The 15,666-nt window shown below is 46.0% G+C and overlaps 1 protein-coding gene across 1 annotated transcript; it reads right to left on the bottom strand.

Annotated features, from left to right (window-relative positions):
- Window positions 1-700: 700 nt before the first annotated feature.
- LIME1 (Lck interacting transmembrane adaptor 1) lies at window positions 701-15,568 on the bottom strand. Its single transcript, XM_069751072.1, has 6 exons — window positions 15,253-15,568; window positions 13,650-13,784; window positions 12,705-12,759; window positions 11,999-12,086; window positions 5,814-6,136; window positions 701-4,321 (listed from the first exon to the last, which is right to left on the bottom strand). Exons 2-6 carry the CDS (start codon window positions 13,760-13,762, stop codon window positions 4,115-4,117), a joined length of 786 nt encoding a protein of 261 aa, XP_069607173.1. The 5' UTR covers window positions 13,763-13,784; window positions 15,253-15,568; the 3' UTR covers window positions 701-4,114.
- Between the last annotated feature and the right edge of the window lie 98 nt (window positions 15,569-15,666).

Below are 15,666 nucleotides of genomic sequence, written 5' to 3'. Positions count from 1 at the left end.
ATCAACAAGACTCCGCCCTCCCTTGCTCTCTGGCACGTGGCCAGACCCTGCTCTCTCATTGGCTGGTGCTTGTTGTTGTTCACCGGCTAGGTCACGTGCTGAGGATAGGGGCGTGGCGGGCTTCTGGAGCATTCTTAACTCTTTCGTGGTCAGAGGGGGGCGTGGTGCTGCTGGCAGTCACTGGACTCTTGTGCTTGTTGTCGCTGTGTGGCCACTGTAACTCACCGTCACCTGTTCCTGCAGGGCTGAGCGGGCTGGCACCGGCTGTCACACAGCCACATGTCCTCAGCTGCACAATTTCCTCTCTCCCTTCTGATCTTCAGAACTTTAGTAAAGCTGGGTGACATCCTGTCTTCTCTCATGTCCCCAGTCCTACATGACAGTGACATGGCACCGTGTGATCAACACTGTTCTGGAATTTAGGAAATTCCTTTGTCAGAAAGGGAAATTTAAAAAAAATGGATGAAAAAAAAAGCAGAAAGAAACAAAATGGAGCAACAAATCAGCTTTCAGTTCTCATCCACTCACTCTCCTTGGAGAAATGAAAGCTGGAGTCTTATTGGTTGCTAGGGGCAACAGCTCCATTTTCTGCCTGTGCTATTCTTTATAGAAAATGGCAGCAACAGAGGAAGAGGGGGCGGCAATATAATGAGACAATGACATGAACACCCATTTTATACATAAAAAACACTGAGGGTTTACGGAGAAAACGTTTAATCCATTAAAACATAATAGCAAAACAAAATATTAACGTACATGTAAAGGTTTATATAACAGTACGGGATTTCATCCTCAAAAACCCCAAGTGGTCCTCGTCCTGGAGTCAGGTACTTGTGTCAATTAACAGTCAATAAAGCTGGTTGAAATCAATATGGCTGCCATGGTATTGTCACCCCTATTCCTGCAACGCAACTGGGACCAATTGGCCTCATGGGCCGAAGGGCCTTTTTGGGGCTCCAGGGCCGGGTGCTCCCACTGCCGTTACACTCCTAGTAATACACCCGCACCTCCTATATCCAGGTGAAAGACCCCATACACAGCCCCAAAACGGACTTTGAGAACAACACCGACAGCCATGTTGTTGGCCGTGACCTGACACACCGTGACAGAACAGGAGGACTCCAGGACTGATGGGCACTTTGGATTTGAGGGAGAATTAATGATCTCAGTGACAGCCTCAGTGTCTTCGCTTTCCTGTCGTTGGTGACTTGTCTTTTGCACATTGTAGCAGACGGGATGTGAATACTTTTACATTCGCTTTCTTTTCAGTTACCATAAAGGATGACAGCAGAAACTAAAAGTAAGAAAAATTCTAAACAGTGTGAATCATTTTCATGGACGACTTGTACGTGGCGTTTGCCTTCACCACATGAGGCCATTTTGTGTTTTTACATTGTGATTGCACAATGTAATGCAGTCAGTGAGTACGAGGAGATGATGGGGAACCAAGCCTGCAGTTAGCATTAGGAATGGGGTGCTGTCTAATGTAAGCCAACGGGGTGCTGACTAATGTAAGGTAACGGAGTGCTGCCTGATGTAAACCAATGGGGCGCTGCCTAATGTAAGGTAACGGAGTGCTGCCTGATGTAAACCAATGGGGCGCTGCCTAATGTAAGGTAACGGAGTGCTGCCTGATGTAAACCAATGGAGCGCTGCCTAATGTAAGGTAACGGAGTGCTGCCTGATGTAAACCAATGGGGCGCTGCCTAATGTAAGGTAACGGAGTGCTGCCTGATGTAAACCAATGGGGCGCTGCCTAATGTAAGGTAACGGAGTGCTGCCTGATGTAAACCAATGGGGCGCTGCCTAATGTAAGGTAACGGAGTGCTGCCTAATGTAAACCAATGGGGTTCTGCCTAATGTAAGGTAACAGGTGCTGACTAACGTAAACCAATGGGGTTCTGCCTAATGTAAGGTAAGGGGTGCAGCCTAACGTAAACCAACAGGGTATGGCCTAATGTAAGGTAACGGGGTGCAGCCTAACATAAGGTAACGGGGTGCAGCCTAATGTAAGGTAACGGGGTGCAGCCTAACATAAGGTAACGGGGTGCAGCCGAACGTAAACCAACAGGGTACTGCCTAACGTAAGGTAATGGTGCGGCCTAATGTAAACCAACAGGGTGCTGACTAATGTAAGGTAACAGGTGTTGACTAACGTAAATCAACGAGGTTCTGCCTAATGTAAGGTAAAGGGGTGCAGCCTAATGTAAGTTAACTGGGTGCAGCCTAACGTAAGGTAACGGGGTGCAGCCTAACGTAAACCAACGTGATGTGGCCTAATATAAGGTAACAGGTGCTGACTAACGTAAACCAATGGGGTTCTGCCTAATGTAAGGTAACGGGGTGCAGCCTAACATAAACCAACAGGGTACTGCCTAAGGTAAGGTAATGGTGCTGTCTAATGTAAACCAACAGGGTGCTGACTAATGTAAGGTAACAGGTGTTGACTAACGTAAATCAACGGAGTTCTGCCTAACGTAAGGTAAAGGGGTGCAGCCTAATGTAAGTTAACTGGGTGCAGCCTAACGTAAACCAACGTGATGTGGCCTAATGTAAGGTAACGGGGTGCAGCCTAACGTAAGGTAACGGGGTGCAGCCTAACGTAAGGTAACGGGGTGCAGCCTAACGTAAGGTAACGGGGTGCAGCCTAACGTAAGGTAACGGGGTGCAGCCTAAGGTAAGGTAACGGGGTGCAGCCTAACGTAAGGTAACGGGGTGCAGCCTAACGTAAGGTAACGGGGTGCAGCCTAACGTAAGGTAACGGGGTGCAGCCTAACGTAAGGTAACGGGGTGCAGCCTAACGTAAACCAACGGGATGGGGCCTAATGTAAGGTAACGGAGTGCTGCCTAATGTAAACAACAGGGTGTGGCCTAATGTAAACAACAGGGTGTGGCCTAATGTAAGGCAATGGTGCGGCTTAATGTAAACCAACGATGTGCTGCCTAATGTAAGGTAACAGGTGCTGACTAACGTAAACCAACGGGGTACTGCCCAATGCAAGATAATGGTGGTACTGACTAATGTAAGATAATGGGGTGTTGACTAATGTAAACAACTCTTGAATGTGAGGGAAAGCACACTTAAAGGGGTTGTCTGGTTACAATAGCTTACCTATGTGCAGGACCTTACATATAGGTGGGTGTCCTACGGCTGACACCAGCATACTTGTGACAAGACGGAGCGTCAACGTAAACAGCCGACCGCCAATTTCCTATACAGCTGCTGGGAACAGCAGAGGTTAGCAGCACCAGAAGGAATGAATGGAGCACGTATTTCCATGGCATACTTATGGGGATAAAACATCTGCCAACCGCTGAGGACCCCCAGCTGTTGGACCCCACCCGATCAGCAAGTCATCACCTATCCTGCAGATATGGGGTAAAACTTGTTTGAACTGGACGCCCCCTTTAATGAGAGGCCAGTTAATCGTTCAGGTGCCATCCTCCTCTGAAAAGAGCCCGTATTGATGCCAGGTTGCCTTTAAGGCTTGGGCTATACAGCAATTTTGGCTCCAACACAGGTCGCTCGGCCAAATATCGGTGTTACTACAAGGGAATGGGATCGCGCTGCAAACCGCTGGGTGCCGTGAGCGTGACAAACAAGTCACTGAATGTCAGAATCAGATGCATTTGTTTGGAACTCGCCTATCGGGGGCAAAGTACATTTGGGGGTCACAATACAATTTAAAGGGGAACACCACCCTAAAACTATTGATGACAATATTAGACTCAGGAGATGTTACCATGGGGTCAGTGAACTGAAAGTTTCCTTATTTCATGCTATTACCCTCACCACATTTAGAGAAACAGAATATTGTGCCACCACTTTAAAAAAGGGATTCAGTGGGTGACCATTACTACCGCCCCAACACTAACTTCACCTTTAAATACGGTTTACAGTAAATACAGGACAATCATTATACTGAAAAGGTCTGCGGCTTTCTGTGACACTTATGCCCCATCTGTGCTTGCTGTCATTGAATGGGAACTGGATCCATGGTCACACATCGGAGGAATGGTACAGATGTTACTTAACCAAGAGTGTTCTTGTTACTGACAGCATGCACAGATCTTGAAAAACGGTACCAAACACAAACCCCAAGTCCTCCTCCCTTTAAGCATAGACTTCAGAAGCCGTGCTGCAGTTAGTGTGATGGCTGCTCATGTCGCTTATACTCTCGTACAAGTTTTCTTCAGGTTGATTGATGGGGGTCTCGGAGTGAACGACCTCCTCTTCGTTACACGTCTTTATTAACCCCTCGGTGCTCTCCGTTTCTCTCACCTTCATTTTCTTCTGTACTTTGGAGTACATGTCTTCAAGCTGCAAGACAAAGATAGAAAAAAAAAACCTAAAATAATTTCTAGGATTTGCAAAAATGTTGCAGCGCCTCTGGCTTCCCGCCTTCTGACGGTCACAAGTTACTATAAGATGGATTCTATAGAGAGCAATGGAGAGATTGCCATCTGCTGGACACATGTGGCACTGCATATGACTATAATGAAACCTACACTCTAATGTGTCTGGACATCCGAAGTCTTCTATTATGTCATGCATGGGTCCTGTAGTATATACTTAAAAGGGCAGAAGTTGCAGAATGAGACCCGTACACATAAGAAGATAGGGGTTGTCCAAAGGCCTGATTGGCAACTAGCAGTTCCTCTCAATACTCCTCTATACATTGAGAGTGCACTCCTGCCTGGCCTTTCTTTCTTCTGATCTAATGGAGCTCAACGTCTCTGCCTGAAATAACAATTGCAGCGTTGATTGGCTGCAGATCTCTTGGCATTCCATCAGTGCTGCAGACAATTACAAACTGTGAGAAACAGTCAAGAATTGGTGCTGGACCTGGGGAGAGTGAGTAAACGGCTTTGTTTTTTAAGCTAGACAGGGTTTTTTGTTTTTAAACCAGAGAACCCCTTTAAATGGGAATTCTCATCTCATATATCGATGACAGATCCAAGTGATATGGTAGAAATATATAGTACATGTGGACCCCACCAATGGGATTTTAATCTCTCTCGATGCTGCGGCGGGGGCTGGAGAGACAGACAGAATTCTCATTCATTTCTATCGCAATTTTGCACAGGAGGCCGAGCGTGATGGAGGAGACAGATGTAAATCCCATGGGTGGGGGATCTACCTCTACTGTACATTCCTGATCTGACCCATGGGTGTGATATAAATGTATGAGATAGGAATAACCCATCAAGTCATACCCGGTCTGTAAGCCTGATGGGGTCTGAAAAACACCAATATTATAAATGTGGGGGCGTTACTATGGATTCTGCATGAGGTTTTACGTGTGGGATTATCACTAGATCAAGATTCACCAACAGGCCCGGTTGTCTGCTTTTGCGAGATTGCAATGCCCTTGTGGAAACACTGTGGATCATCAACACTTCTGCACTATTGGATGCCAGATTAAAGATATCCGCCACAATTCAAATACTATACAAATTGTCCAGACCCCTGACATATGGACCATGGCACAAATGAGGGTCCATGTACAATCCCACTTAGAAATCCTGAAACACAAGGGCCCCTGATTGTGCTGAACGTGCCAAGAATCTCAGTATGCCAAGGACAGGGACATGCTGGTCCGATGTGGCTGAATAGGCTTTATTGTCTCCGAAAAATCTGTGTGGTAACCAATCTCACCGTCAGAAGAGCTGCCACCCAGCTTTCCTAGAGATGTGAATGGAAGACCCTGGTGGGCATCTTGGTTATAACGCAGCTTTTCCAACAATAGGAATGACCGAAAAGAAAAAATAACAATGGAGGACATTGCCACGCAATAGCCCAGGACACGTACGGTCAGATCAGCTGAGCGACTCGGAAGACAAGGTTCTCCAGAAGATGCCGCGGGTTGGGTCTTCTCCTCTTCCCTGGTGTCTGGGGCCCTCTGGTTTGCTGCCTTCTTCACCTTCCGCACACAGGCGTACTCAGCAGTGACAACATTGACCTGAGGTTCGCTAATTGACGACTCCATGTCCGCCCGAGACCCCACACATTCATACAGAGAGTTCTTAGGGTTGTAGTTTAGGTTAGAGTAGGTTGCATCCTCGTTGGAGGAGGCATTTGGTGTTGGCCACCTTGGGGGGTGGTAGAGCGGATCCATACTGACTGGCCTTAGGTCTGGAGAAGGGAATTAAAAAAAAATAATAATTAGGCAGGGTTTCTGCTTGTTCAGTATCTGCATAGTGCAAGCTCTGGTGATTTCCATTCTGAAAAAGGTCATGCTCAGACCTCCACTGTACAGTCATCTGGAAGAAGCAAATAGCTCCCAGTATCCCCTGTAAAACTTAGCTAAGATGTTACAGTGTGTGTCTGACAGTGTATTGTCTGCTTCTAATAACAAGTAAAATAATAAGTGCAGCTCTGGATGATAATACAGGATAAGTAATGTAATGTATGTACACAGTGACTCCACCAGCAGAATAGTGAGTGCAGCTCTGGAGTATAATACAGGATGTAACTCAGGATCAGTACAGGATAAGTAATGTAATGTATGTACACAGTGACTCCACCAGCAGAATAGTGAGTGCAGCTCTGGAGTATAATACAGGATATAACTCAGGATCACTACAGGATAAGTAATGTAATGTATGTACACAGTGACTCCACCAGCAGAATAGTGAGTGCAGCTCTGGAGTATAATACAGGATGTAACTCAGGATCAGTACAGGATAAGTAATGTAATGTATGTACACAGTGACTCCACCAGCAGAATATTGAGTGCAGCTCTGGAGTATAATACAGGATATAACTCAGGATCACTACAGGATAAGTAATGTAATGTATGTACACAGTGACTCCACCAGCAGAATAGGGAGTGTAGCTCTGGAGTATAATACAGGATGTAACTCAGGATCAGTACAGGATAAGTAATGTATGTACACAGTGACTGCACCAGCAGAATAGTGAGTGCAGCTCTGGAGTATAATACAGGGTGTAACTCAGGATCAGTACAGGATAAGTAATGTAATGTATGTACACAGTGACTCCACCAGCAGAATAGTGAGTGCAGCTCAAGAGTATAATACCGGATATAACTCAGGATCACTACAGGATAAGTAATGTAATGTATGTACACAGTGACTCCACCAGCAGAATAGTGAGTGCAGCTCTGGAGTATAATACAGGATGTAACTCAGGATCAGTACAGGATAAGTAATGTAATGTATGTACACAGTGATTCCACCAGCAGAATAGTGAGTGTAGCTCTGGAGTATAATACAGGATGTAACTCAGATCAGTACAGGATAAGTAATGTAATGTATGTAAACAGTGACTGCACCAGCAGAATAGTGAGTGCAGCTTTGGAGTATAATACAGGGTGTAACTCAGGATCAGTACAGGATAAGTAATGTAATGTATGTACACAGTGACTGCACCAGCAGAATAGTGAGTGCAGCTCTGGAGTATAATACAGGATGTAACTCAGGATCAGTACAGGATAAGTAATGTAATGTATGTACACAGTGACTGCACCAGCAGAATAGTGAGTGCAGCTCTGTAGTATAATACAGGATGCAACTCAGGATCAGTACAGGATAAGTATTGTAATGTAATGTACATTCCCTTTAATGGTACAATCTATGCTTCCTGTCAACTGCTGCCTATCGCCCTGTAACAATTCCTTAAATGTGCCTGCTGAATGTGTGCTAAATTCATTTGTTGTATTGTATTAAATATTTACTGCTGCACATCCATTCTGGGGTCACGGGAGATACTATCTTGTGCAAGGAGGTGTTCGAGCACATGGTTGTAGCCAGATTCAGTGCCTTTGATCATGTAACCTCCCTCGAGGTGTTGGCCAATTGCTAATTTATCCCCAAGCAGGTTCCACAATCCCTCTCACCTGATCCTTTACTCAGTCCTATAAATTTAGTAGCATCTTAAGGGGTGCACGCGTGTGGGGTCAGGCACGCACATCCGTGCAGCAAAGCATCACGCAGCAGTTATTTCAACGGCAGTAGTCAGGACCCCACTCTATGTATCTGTCTCTTTTGGGTATGTCTGCTGAATAAGCACTTCTAATTACTTGAATCTTGCTTTTCTATTAACCCATCTTACTCCTTAACCTTCGTCCGGCTGAGTAGGTACAATTGTAACTATTCCGTTTTAAAATTGCAATAACTTTTTTTTTCGAAAAGCCGTAGAGGGCTGAAATTTCGTGACATCTCTGCAGTTTTAGTCCAGAATATATTGGCCAAATTTCAATAAAATATATATGAAGGTACAATTGTACTTCTGCAGCCTGTTAACGTTGTAAAATAACGCAGCCTGACGAAGGTTAATCATGTTTACATATGCCCTTACAGTGTTTGCTCCACTAATCCTCTCTCCTTCGCTGTCCACAAACCCCAGCACCCTCTAACCAAATAACCATCTCCTCTCCCCTTCCCTCTTACCTACCAACCTGTCCTCCTCTGCTTACCTGCTCCTCAACCTCAAATCTGTCCTAATAAAACATAAAACAAGTCGCCCACTCTTTTTCTCCCACCTGCTCTCCCTTTCTCTGCTTCTCCTCACTGCTGGCGACATACATCCTGACCATGGACCCCCACAGCTCATACCTCCCATGACTACCCCCTCCTATCGCTCCCTATCTAATACGAACTACTGCAATCTTTCCAACATAAAACCCGTGCCCCTGAGGCCCACTCCCCTGCTCCCTCTCTCTGGAGCACTCTGGAATGCCCGCTCAATCTGCAATAAGCTTCATGTGATTCATGACCTTTTTCTCTCTCACAATCTTGCCTTCCTTGGCCTCACAGAAACATGGCTAACACTCTCTGACACCGCCTCCCCTGCTGTGCTGTGTTACGGTGGCCTCCACTTCACCCACACCCCTCGTCCCGGCAATAGACATGGTGGAGGAGTGGGTCTTCTCCTTTCTTCTAACTGCACCTTTAACCCAATCCCACCTCTACCCTCCCTTATCCTCCCATCTTTTGAAGTCCACTCTGTCCGCATCTACTCTCCCTCCAACCTCCCAAGTGGCCGTCATATACCGACCTCTAGGTCCAGCCACTGCCTTTATTGACCAATTCTCCACCTGGCTTCTTCACTTTTTCTCTGTTGACATTCCCACCATCATCATGGGTGACTTCAACATCCCCACTGATACCCCTCAGTCAACAGCCTCCAAACTTCTGTCCCTTACTTCATCTTTTGGACTTACTCAGTGGTCCTCCGCAGCCACCCACAGACGGACATACACTAGACCTGGTCTTCACCCGTCTCTGCTCTCTATCTAACTTCACCACCTCCCCTCTCCCTCTATCCGACCACCATCTGCTCACTTTCTCATCCCTGTCCTCCTCACCGGTCACCCATGTCCAGCAACATGCGCACCCCCGCAGAAACCTTGCACAGCTAGACTCCCACACTCTCTGACTCTATCCTACCACTGGCATTCATATCCTCACTCCACGACACAGACCGTGCCACTGCTTTCTACAATGCCTCTCTTGCATCAGCTATTGACACGGTCACCCCTCTCGTTCATGGCAGAGTGCGACGTATCAATAGACAACCCTGGCACAATAACACCACTAAAAAGCTCCAGCAACTGTCCGGGGTTGCAGAGCGGTATTAGAAGAAAACACATTCGCAAGACAACTTCACTGCATTCGCTTTTAAATCTGCTCTCACCTCTGCTAAACAGGCCTATTTCACAACCCTCGTATCCTCCCTATCCTACAACCCCAAACAGTTATTCAAAACATTTAACTCCCTCCTCTGCCCCCCACTGCCCCCTCCAACCTCCCTCATCTCTGCTGAGGACTTTGCCACACACTTTAAAAATAAGATCGACCAAACAAGGCAAGTCTTCATTGTTCAACCACCACAATCCCTTTGTATACCAGATCAATGCCCAAACCCCATAACCTCCCTCTCCAAGATCACTGAAGGGGGCTTAACTGTCTCCTCTCCAAATCGCACCTCACCACCTGTGCGCTCGACCCCATCCCATCCCACCTCCTCCCCAACCTCACCACCACACTTATCCCATCCCTAACCCACCTCTTCAACCTATCACTAACTTCTGGCACCTTCCCTTCTGCTTTCAAACATGCCATAATCATGCCTATCCTTAAAAAGCCAACCCTCGACCCAACAGCTATGCCCAGCTATCGCCCAATATCGCTCGCTGCTCCCATTAACTTCGAAACTCCTGGAGCAGCATGTCCACCCTGAACTTTCCTCCCACCTCTCATCTAAGGCTTCTTTCACACTTCCGTCTTCTGCTGTGCGTCATTGTGCAGTGAAATGACGTATCGACGGACGTTATGAAAATAGCAGGATCCTGCATTCTCAAAAATCGACGGATTGTGACGGAAGCTGAAAGACGGAAGTGTAAAAGAGGCCTAACTTGCTCTTTGACAATCTACAATCTGGTTTCTGCCCCATCACTCAACTGAGACAGCCCTGACCAAAATCGCTACAGCCAAAGCTAATGGACAATACTCTTTACTCCTCCTTCTAGAGCTGTCCTCTTTTGACACAGTTGACCACTGCCTCCTACTACAGATCGTCTCCTCCTCTGGCATCAAAGACCTCGTCCTATCCTGGATCTCCTCATACCTTTCCAACCGCGGGCATTCAGCGTCTCCCACTCTACCTCCTCATCTCACCCTCCCTCTGTTGGAGTCCCCCAAGGCTCTGTTCTAGGACTCCTACTCTTCTCAATCTACACACTTGGCCTGGGACAACTCATAACGTCCCAAGGATTCCAGTACCACCTTTATGCTGATGACACTCAGATCTACCTTTCTGGCCCAGACGTCACTTCTCCGCTGTCCAGAATCCCGGAGTGTCTATCAGCCATATCCTCCTTCTTCTCATCTCGCTTCCTCAAACTCAATGTAGACAAATCTGAACTCATCATCTTTCCTCCATCTCATAGATCTTCCATACCTGACCTATCTATCGCAATTAACAACATCACGCTTTCCCCCGTAATGGAACTCAGATGCCTCAGAGTAACCCTTGAGTCTGCCCTGTCCTTCAAACCGCACATCCAAGCTCTTTCCACCTCCTGTCACCTCCAGCTCAAAAATATCTCAAGAATCTGTCCTTTCCTCAACCGTCAATCTACTAAAATGCTTGTGCATGCCCTCATCATCTCCCGCCTCGACTACTGCAACACCCTCCTCTGTGGCCTCCCTGCTAACACCCTTGCACCTCTCCAGTCCATCCTTAACTCTGCTGCCTGGCTAATTCATCTCTCTCCTCACTACTCCTCCACTTCCCCCCTCTGCAAATCTCTTCACTGGCTCCCATTCCCTCAACGTATCCAGTTCAAATTACTAATACTAACCTACAAAGCCATCTATAACCTGTCTCCTCCATATATCTCTGAACTAATCTCCCGATATCTTCCCTCACATAGTCTCCGGTCCTCCCAAGATCTCCTTCTTTCCTCCACACTTATCTGCTACTCACCCAACCACCTCTAAGACTTCTCCAGAATATCCCCCATCCTCTGGAATTCATTGCCCCAACACATCCGACTATCGACCACATTCGGATCCTTCAGACGGAACCTGAAAACCCACCTCTTCAGGAAAGCCTACAGCCTGCACTGACCCCGCTGCCTCCTCACCACTACCGAAGCTACCGCCTCACCAACACCGGAGCTCCTGGAACCCTCAACCTATTGTCTCCATCTCCACCATCCTGGAGAATGTAAGCCCGCAAGGGCAGGGTTCTCGCCCCTCTGTATCAGTCTATAATTGTTAGTTTGCTTACTGTAAGTGATATCTGTAATTTGTATGTAACCCCATCTCATGTACAGCACCATGGAATCAATGGTGCTATATAAATAATAATATTTATACAGGGACTCTCCTTTTTGCATTGACTAATTCTACATGTAACCATTCAAAAGACTTTAGCTGATTAAGCCCTTGCATCAAAGTTGGTTGAGTTTGCAATAAAACAAAAAAATGTCAGCCGAGCTCTTTAGAGAGGAAGACGGTGACTTACGAAGGTCTTCTGGCCGTGGTCTCTTGATTTCATGCAGTTTGGTATCAGATTTGCTGAGTGATCGTAGTTGAGTCTGACGGAGCAATGTCTATAAGATACAAAGAAAAAGGATCAATTCGCAAACTTAACTACCCTTAAATAAAAGTTATAGACTATTGATGCATTTGGAGTTTATACAGGATCCTAATCTATGAGAACAGCTACACAGAGCGTCTCGCACATGAAAGTATTACATAGACCAGCGCATTGATTTCAATGGGAACCGTGTAATAGTTCATTTCCCCTGTGGTGGGAACTGAATTTGGACACATTCATCCTCTGATCATATCTGATCTCTAGGACTCCAGACAGCAGCACGCTGTGTAATGTGCGGATTATCAAGGGACCGGTCTAACAAACAGGGATTGTCCAAATGGAGCCTCCCGGACACTCTACAGTCAGCATTTGGCCGAGGTATCAGTAACCGATGGACATGACTCTTCCCGGCCTCCATTTAGAAGTAATGCAGAGAATATAGTCCAGCGTTTTTGACACCAGTGAGGGAGGAAATAAGAAATGTTTCATCGCCATAATTTACTATGGAAATCGATACAGATTTTATGCTTGAATTGGAAGGAAGGCATGAGAATTAGCACTATTGCCCGGGGCACAGACTTTGGACTGCTTATGATATTTTAATGAAAATGCCCTGTAAGAAATCATTTACCACGTCAACGAGAGCAACTCCACCGGAATATGCAGTCCTCATCCTCCTCTTCTTCCTAATTAACGGCAAAAAAAAAAAAATTAACTTATTGCTAAAAAAAAAAGTGTCCATTGTCTTCTGTGGTGCCATTGTGCCAATGGGTGTGTTGTGGTACGCTGGCAATGTTACGGTGCACATATATCCCACTTTCCCAGCCTCCCTTTCCTGTAGGCATGCACACTGCTGCTTTTCAATGGGAAAAGGTGAGTAAACCATCATATACCTAAAGGGTTGCAATTTCACAAGCCCGATCATTCTTTCCTCTAAATCTCACCTGTCAGTAAGCAGCCCCTATACACTACAGACCCCATTAACTTTTATCCAAGAGCCCTTTATAATAGTAACTACACTGCAATGTAATCCGCTATATGGAGACTTATGTTATGGGCGATTTATGCAATCGGTAAAACAGTGCAGCCCCCTTTTCAATGGAGCCACCATCTATCCATCCTTCTTTATAAAACCAGTGACCTTCCTATATTTATTAAGTAGCTATAGTGGGTGTACAGGGAGTCATGCATGGCGCCTAGGGCGGCCCAAAGGCTCTTCTGTCACATGAGAAGTCGCTAGTATTACAAATAGCACATAGATCGCAGAGCCATTTACAGATTAATCATTGGGACGTACAATCAAGTTACTCCGCTGCCCATACAAGCCCTGATATTGTTAGTACATAGTCCTCTCCTGCTGATCAAACACTTATTTTATTGAAACCGCAACAAGTGATACATTGCTGGAATTGGAATCTCTGCCCCTACATCATGCTGCTTTTGGATTACATAAAACCCTGCTGACATATTCCCTTTAATAGTACTCCCATAGGCACGACTTGGAGACTAGGCTAAGGTTAGGGCTACATCCCGGTATCGCATTGTGCTTTCCTTTGGCGTCTCGATCTGCACGTACCTCTTTTTGCAGAACATGCACAGGCTGCAGAGCAGCAGGAACAGCGCCATGGCAGAGCAAAGAGGAGTGAGGACGTGGCCTTCAGACTCGGAGGTGACAAGTCTTGGCGCCATAATGGCAACCTTGACTTGGTATCTGTACGAGAAAAAAAAAAAGTTGGAGTAATGCCGTACTACAGTCACTTGTAAAATGCCATTAGCGATGAGATGATTTTCCAAAAATCATTTTGAGTTTCTGTGCCGTCAGCTGTAGATGCACGGGCTGCAGCGTCCTCGCTCTGTGCTGTTATACCACTTCCTGTGCAGACGCAGGTGCGCTGGTTTGCAGCACATGTGGTTTTGCACAGCAGATTTTACCAGCTGAAGGGAGCGGGTTGTATCTGATCAGGCGCAATCAACGGGGAACTAAACACCATGACTCTAAGGTCAAGTTTAGGCTGACAGTGCATGCTGGGGCTTTCATTTCACTATAACCACAGGTTAGATTTGCCGGTTATTTCCATGCAGTAGCTGTGCTTATTTAATCATACAAATCCATGGAGGAGTCTTCCTTCATACAGCTCTCCACAAACCCTGAATGCCAAGGATCTACAGGTCATTCAAAGTCTATGGTGACCACCCATTTGGGCATTGTAATGGCTGCAATTTCTGGTTTCCACTCATTGGCTTTGAGCACAGAGTTTTTCAAGAAGTTTTTGGAGCAGAAATCTAGAGGAAACTGAGCAGAAACTCCAAATCCTTCTCAAAAATCCAAAACCCTTCAAAAGTTCAGAGTTTCTGCTCCGAAAAAGGAGCAAGAAGACTACGTGTGCCCATAACCACTGACTGTGTAAGAGCTTTTTGAATCCAGCATGTCTGATAAATGACCCTGATAACATTCATAGAGCTGGAACCAATTTATACTGAGGTTCTCCAAATGGCCACGTTGCACCAAATCCACCTTCTTCTACAACGGGGCCTCCTACGAACAACCGTAAAACTCTTCTAAACTTACATCAGTTTTCCAAATCACTAATAAAAGAAAGCTGAGATACAATGAGAAAAATAGCAGAACCACCAGCATCTTCAACCTTATCCTTAATTAAATGGGCTTCTCAATGATGGGCTCAACACACCCATGGGAAGATTACATCAGTGTGAAGTCAGAAGCAAGATCGCCCAATACTCACTGTTAGAAGAGAATCTTCTCTCGCCTGAAAACCCCTAAAGTGTTATTCTGATCATTAATCCAAAGGAAAGGAGACATCTGGCAGACTACAGCCTAGTTCCTGGGACAGATTGATGTCCCAATGATCTGCAAGAAATCACCTATCCTTTGAATAAGTGATCATGCTACTGAAAAGGGGAATCGAGACATGCGAGGCTCAATAGGACAATGATCCTGGAATCTAACCATGTAAGGGAGATGTAAAACGTTATTCCCATAAGATACAAAATATTGAGGAACATCTCAGATCTTACCAAGAACTGGTCCATGTCTAACCTAATATCAGAAAGATGTCTTGGAATTACGTTATCATCATGGTCCCATCACAGCTAGCGATATCGTCCCGCACTCTTCTAGCACCCCACACCATCACTTCCACTTCTCACTTCCTCCTTACCTTTACAGAGGATCTCAGGCCATTGGGTTTTTAGCCAACAATGACCACTTTGTCCTAAGATGAAGATATAGGAAGCGCTTGTTGGCTGCAGAATAGCGCGCAAGAGAGCAAGATGGAGTAGACTGCAGCGAGCAGACGGTGAACTTCAGATGCAGGAGATATCACGAACACCAGAAGACAAGATGGTACAAAGAATAGAACCTAAAGAAGCAACAGAAGGAGCAAGAAGGGCAGAACAGAGCAGAAGGATGTGAAAATGAGGACAAGAAGAGTCGACGGGGAATGCAGACTACTCACAGGAAGCCGCTTGTGGTGTGGCACTCCCTTGACTTGCACATCATGACATTGAAAGGAAAGGGGAGGTGGGGGTTAGAAGACGAACCCAGGTGGAGGCATCAGGCTGCCCAAAATAAG

This window comes from Ranitomeya imitator, chromosome 2, assembly GCF_032444005.1.
Source record: "Ranitomeya imitator isolate aRanImi1 chromosome 2, aRanImi1.pri, whole genome shotgun sequence".
Taxonomy (NCBI): Eukaryota; Metazoa; Chordata; class Amphibia; order Anura; family Dendrobatidae; genus Ranitomeya; species Ranitomeya imitator.
This window is presented reverse-complemented; position numbering and strand designations above follow the sequence as displayed.

Excerpts from the sequence above, each read along its gene's own strand:
- LIME1 (XM_069751072.1), bottom strand. The coding sequence starts at position 13,762 with ATGGCGCCAAGACTTGTCACCTCCGAGTCTGAAGGCCACGTCCTCACT. Across the intron at positions 12,760-13,649 it reads TGCATGTTCTGCAAAAAGAG|GAAGAAGAGGAGGATGAGGA; the intron begins GTACGTGCAGAT and ends GCCGTTAATTAG. Across the intron at positions 12,087-12,704 it reads GAGTTGCTCTCGTTGACGTG|ACATTGCTCCGTCAGACTCA; the intron begins GTAAATGATTTC and ends TGTATCTTATAG.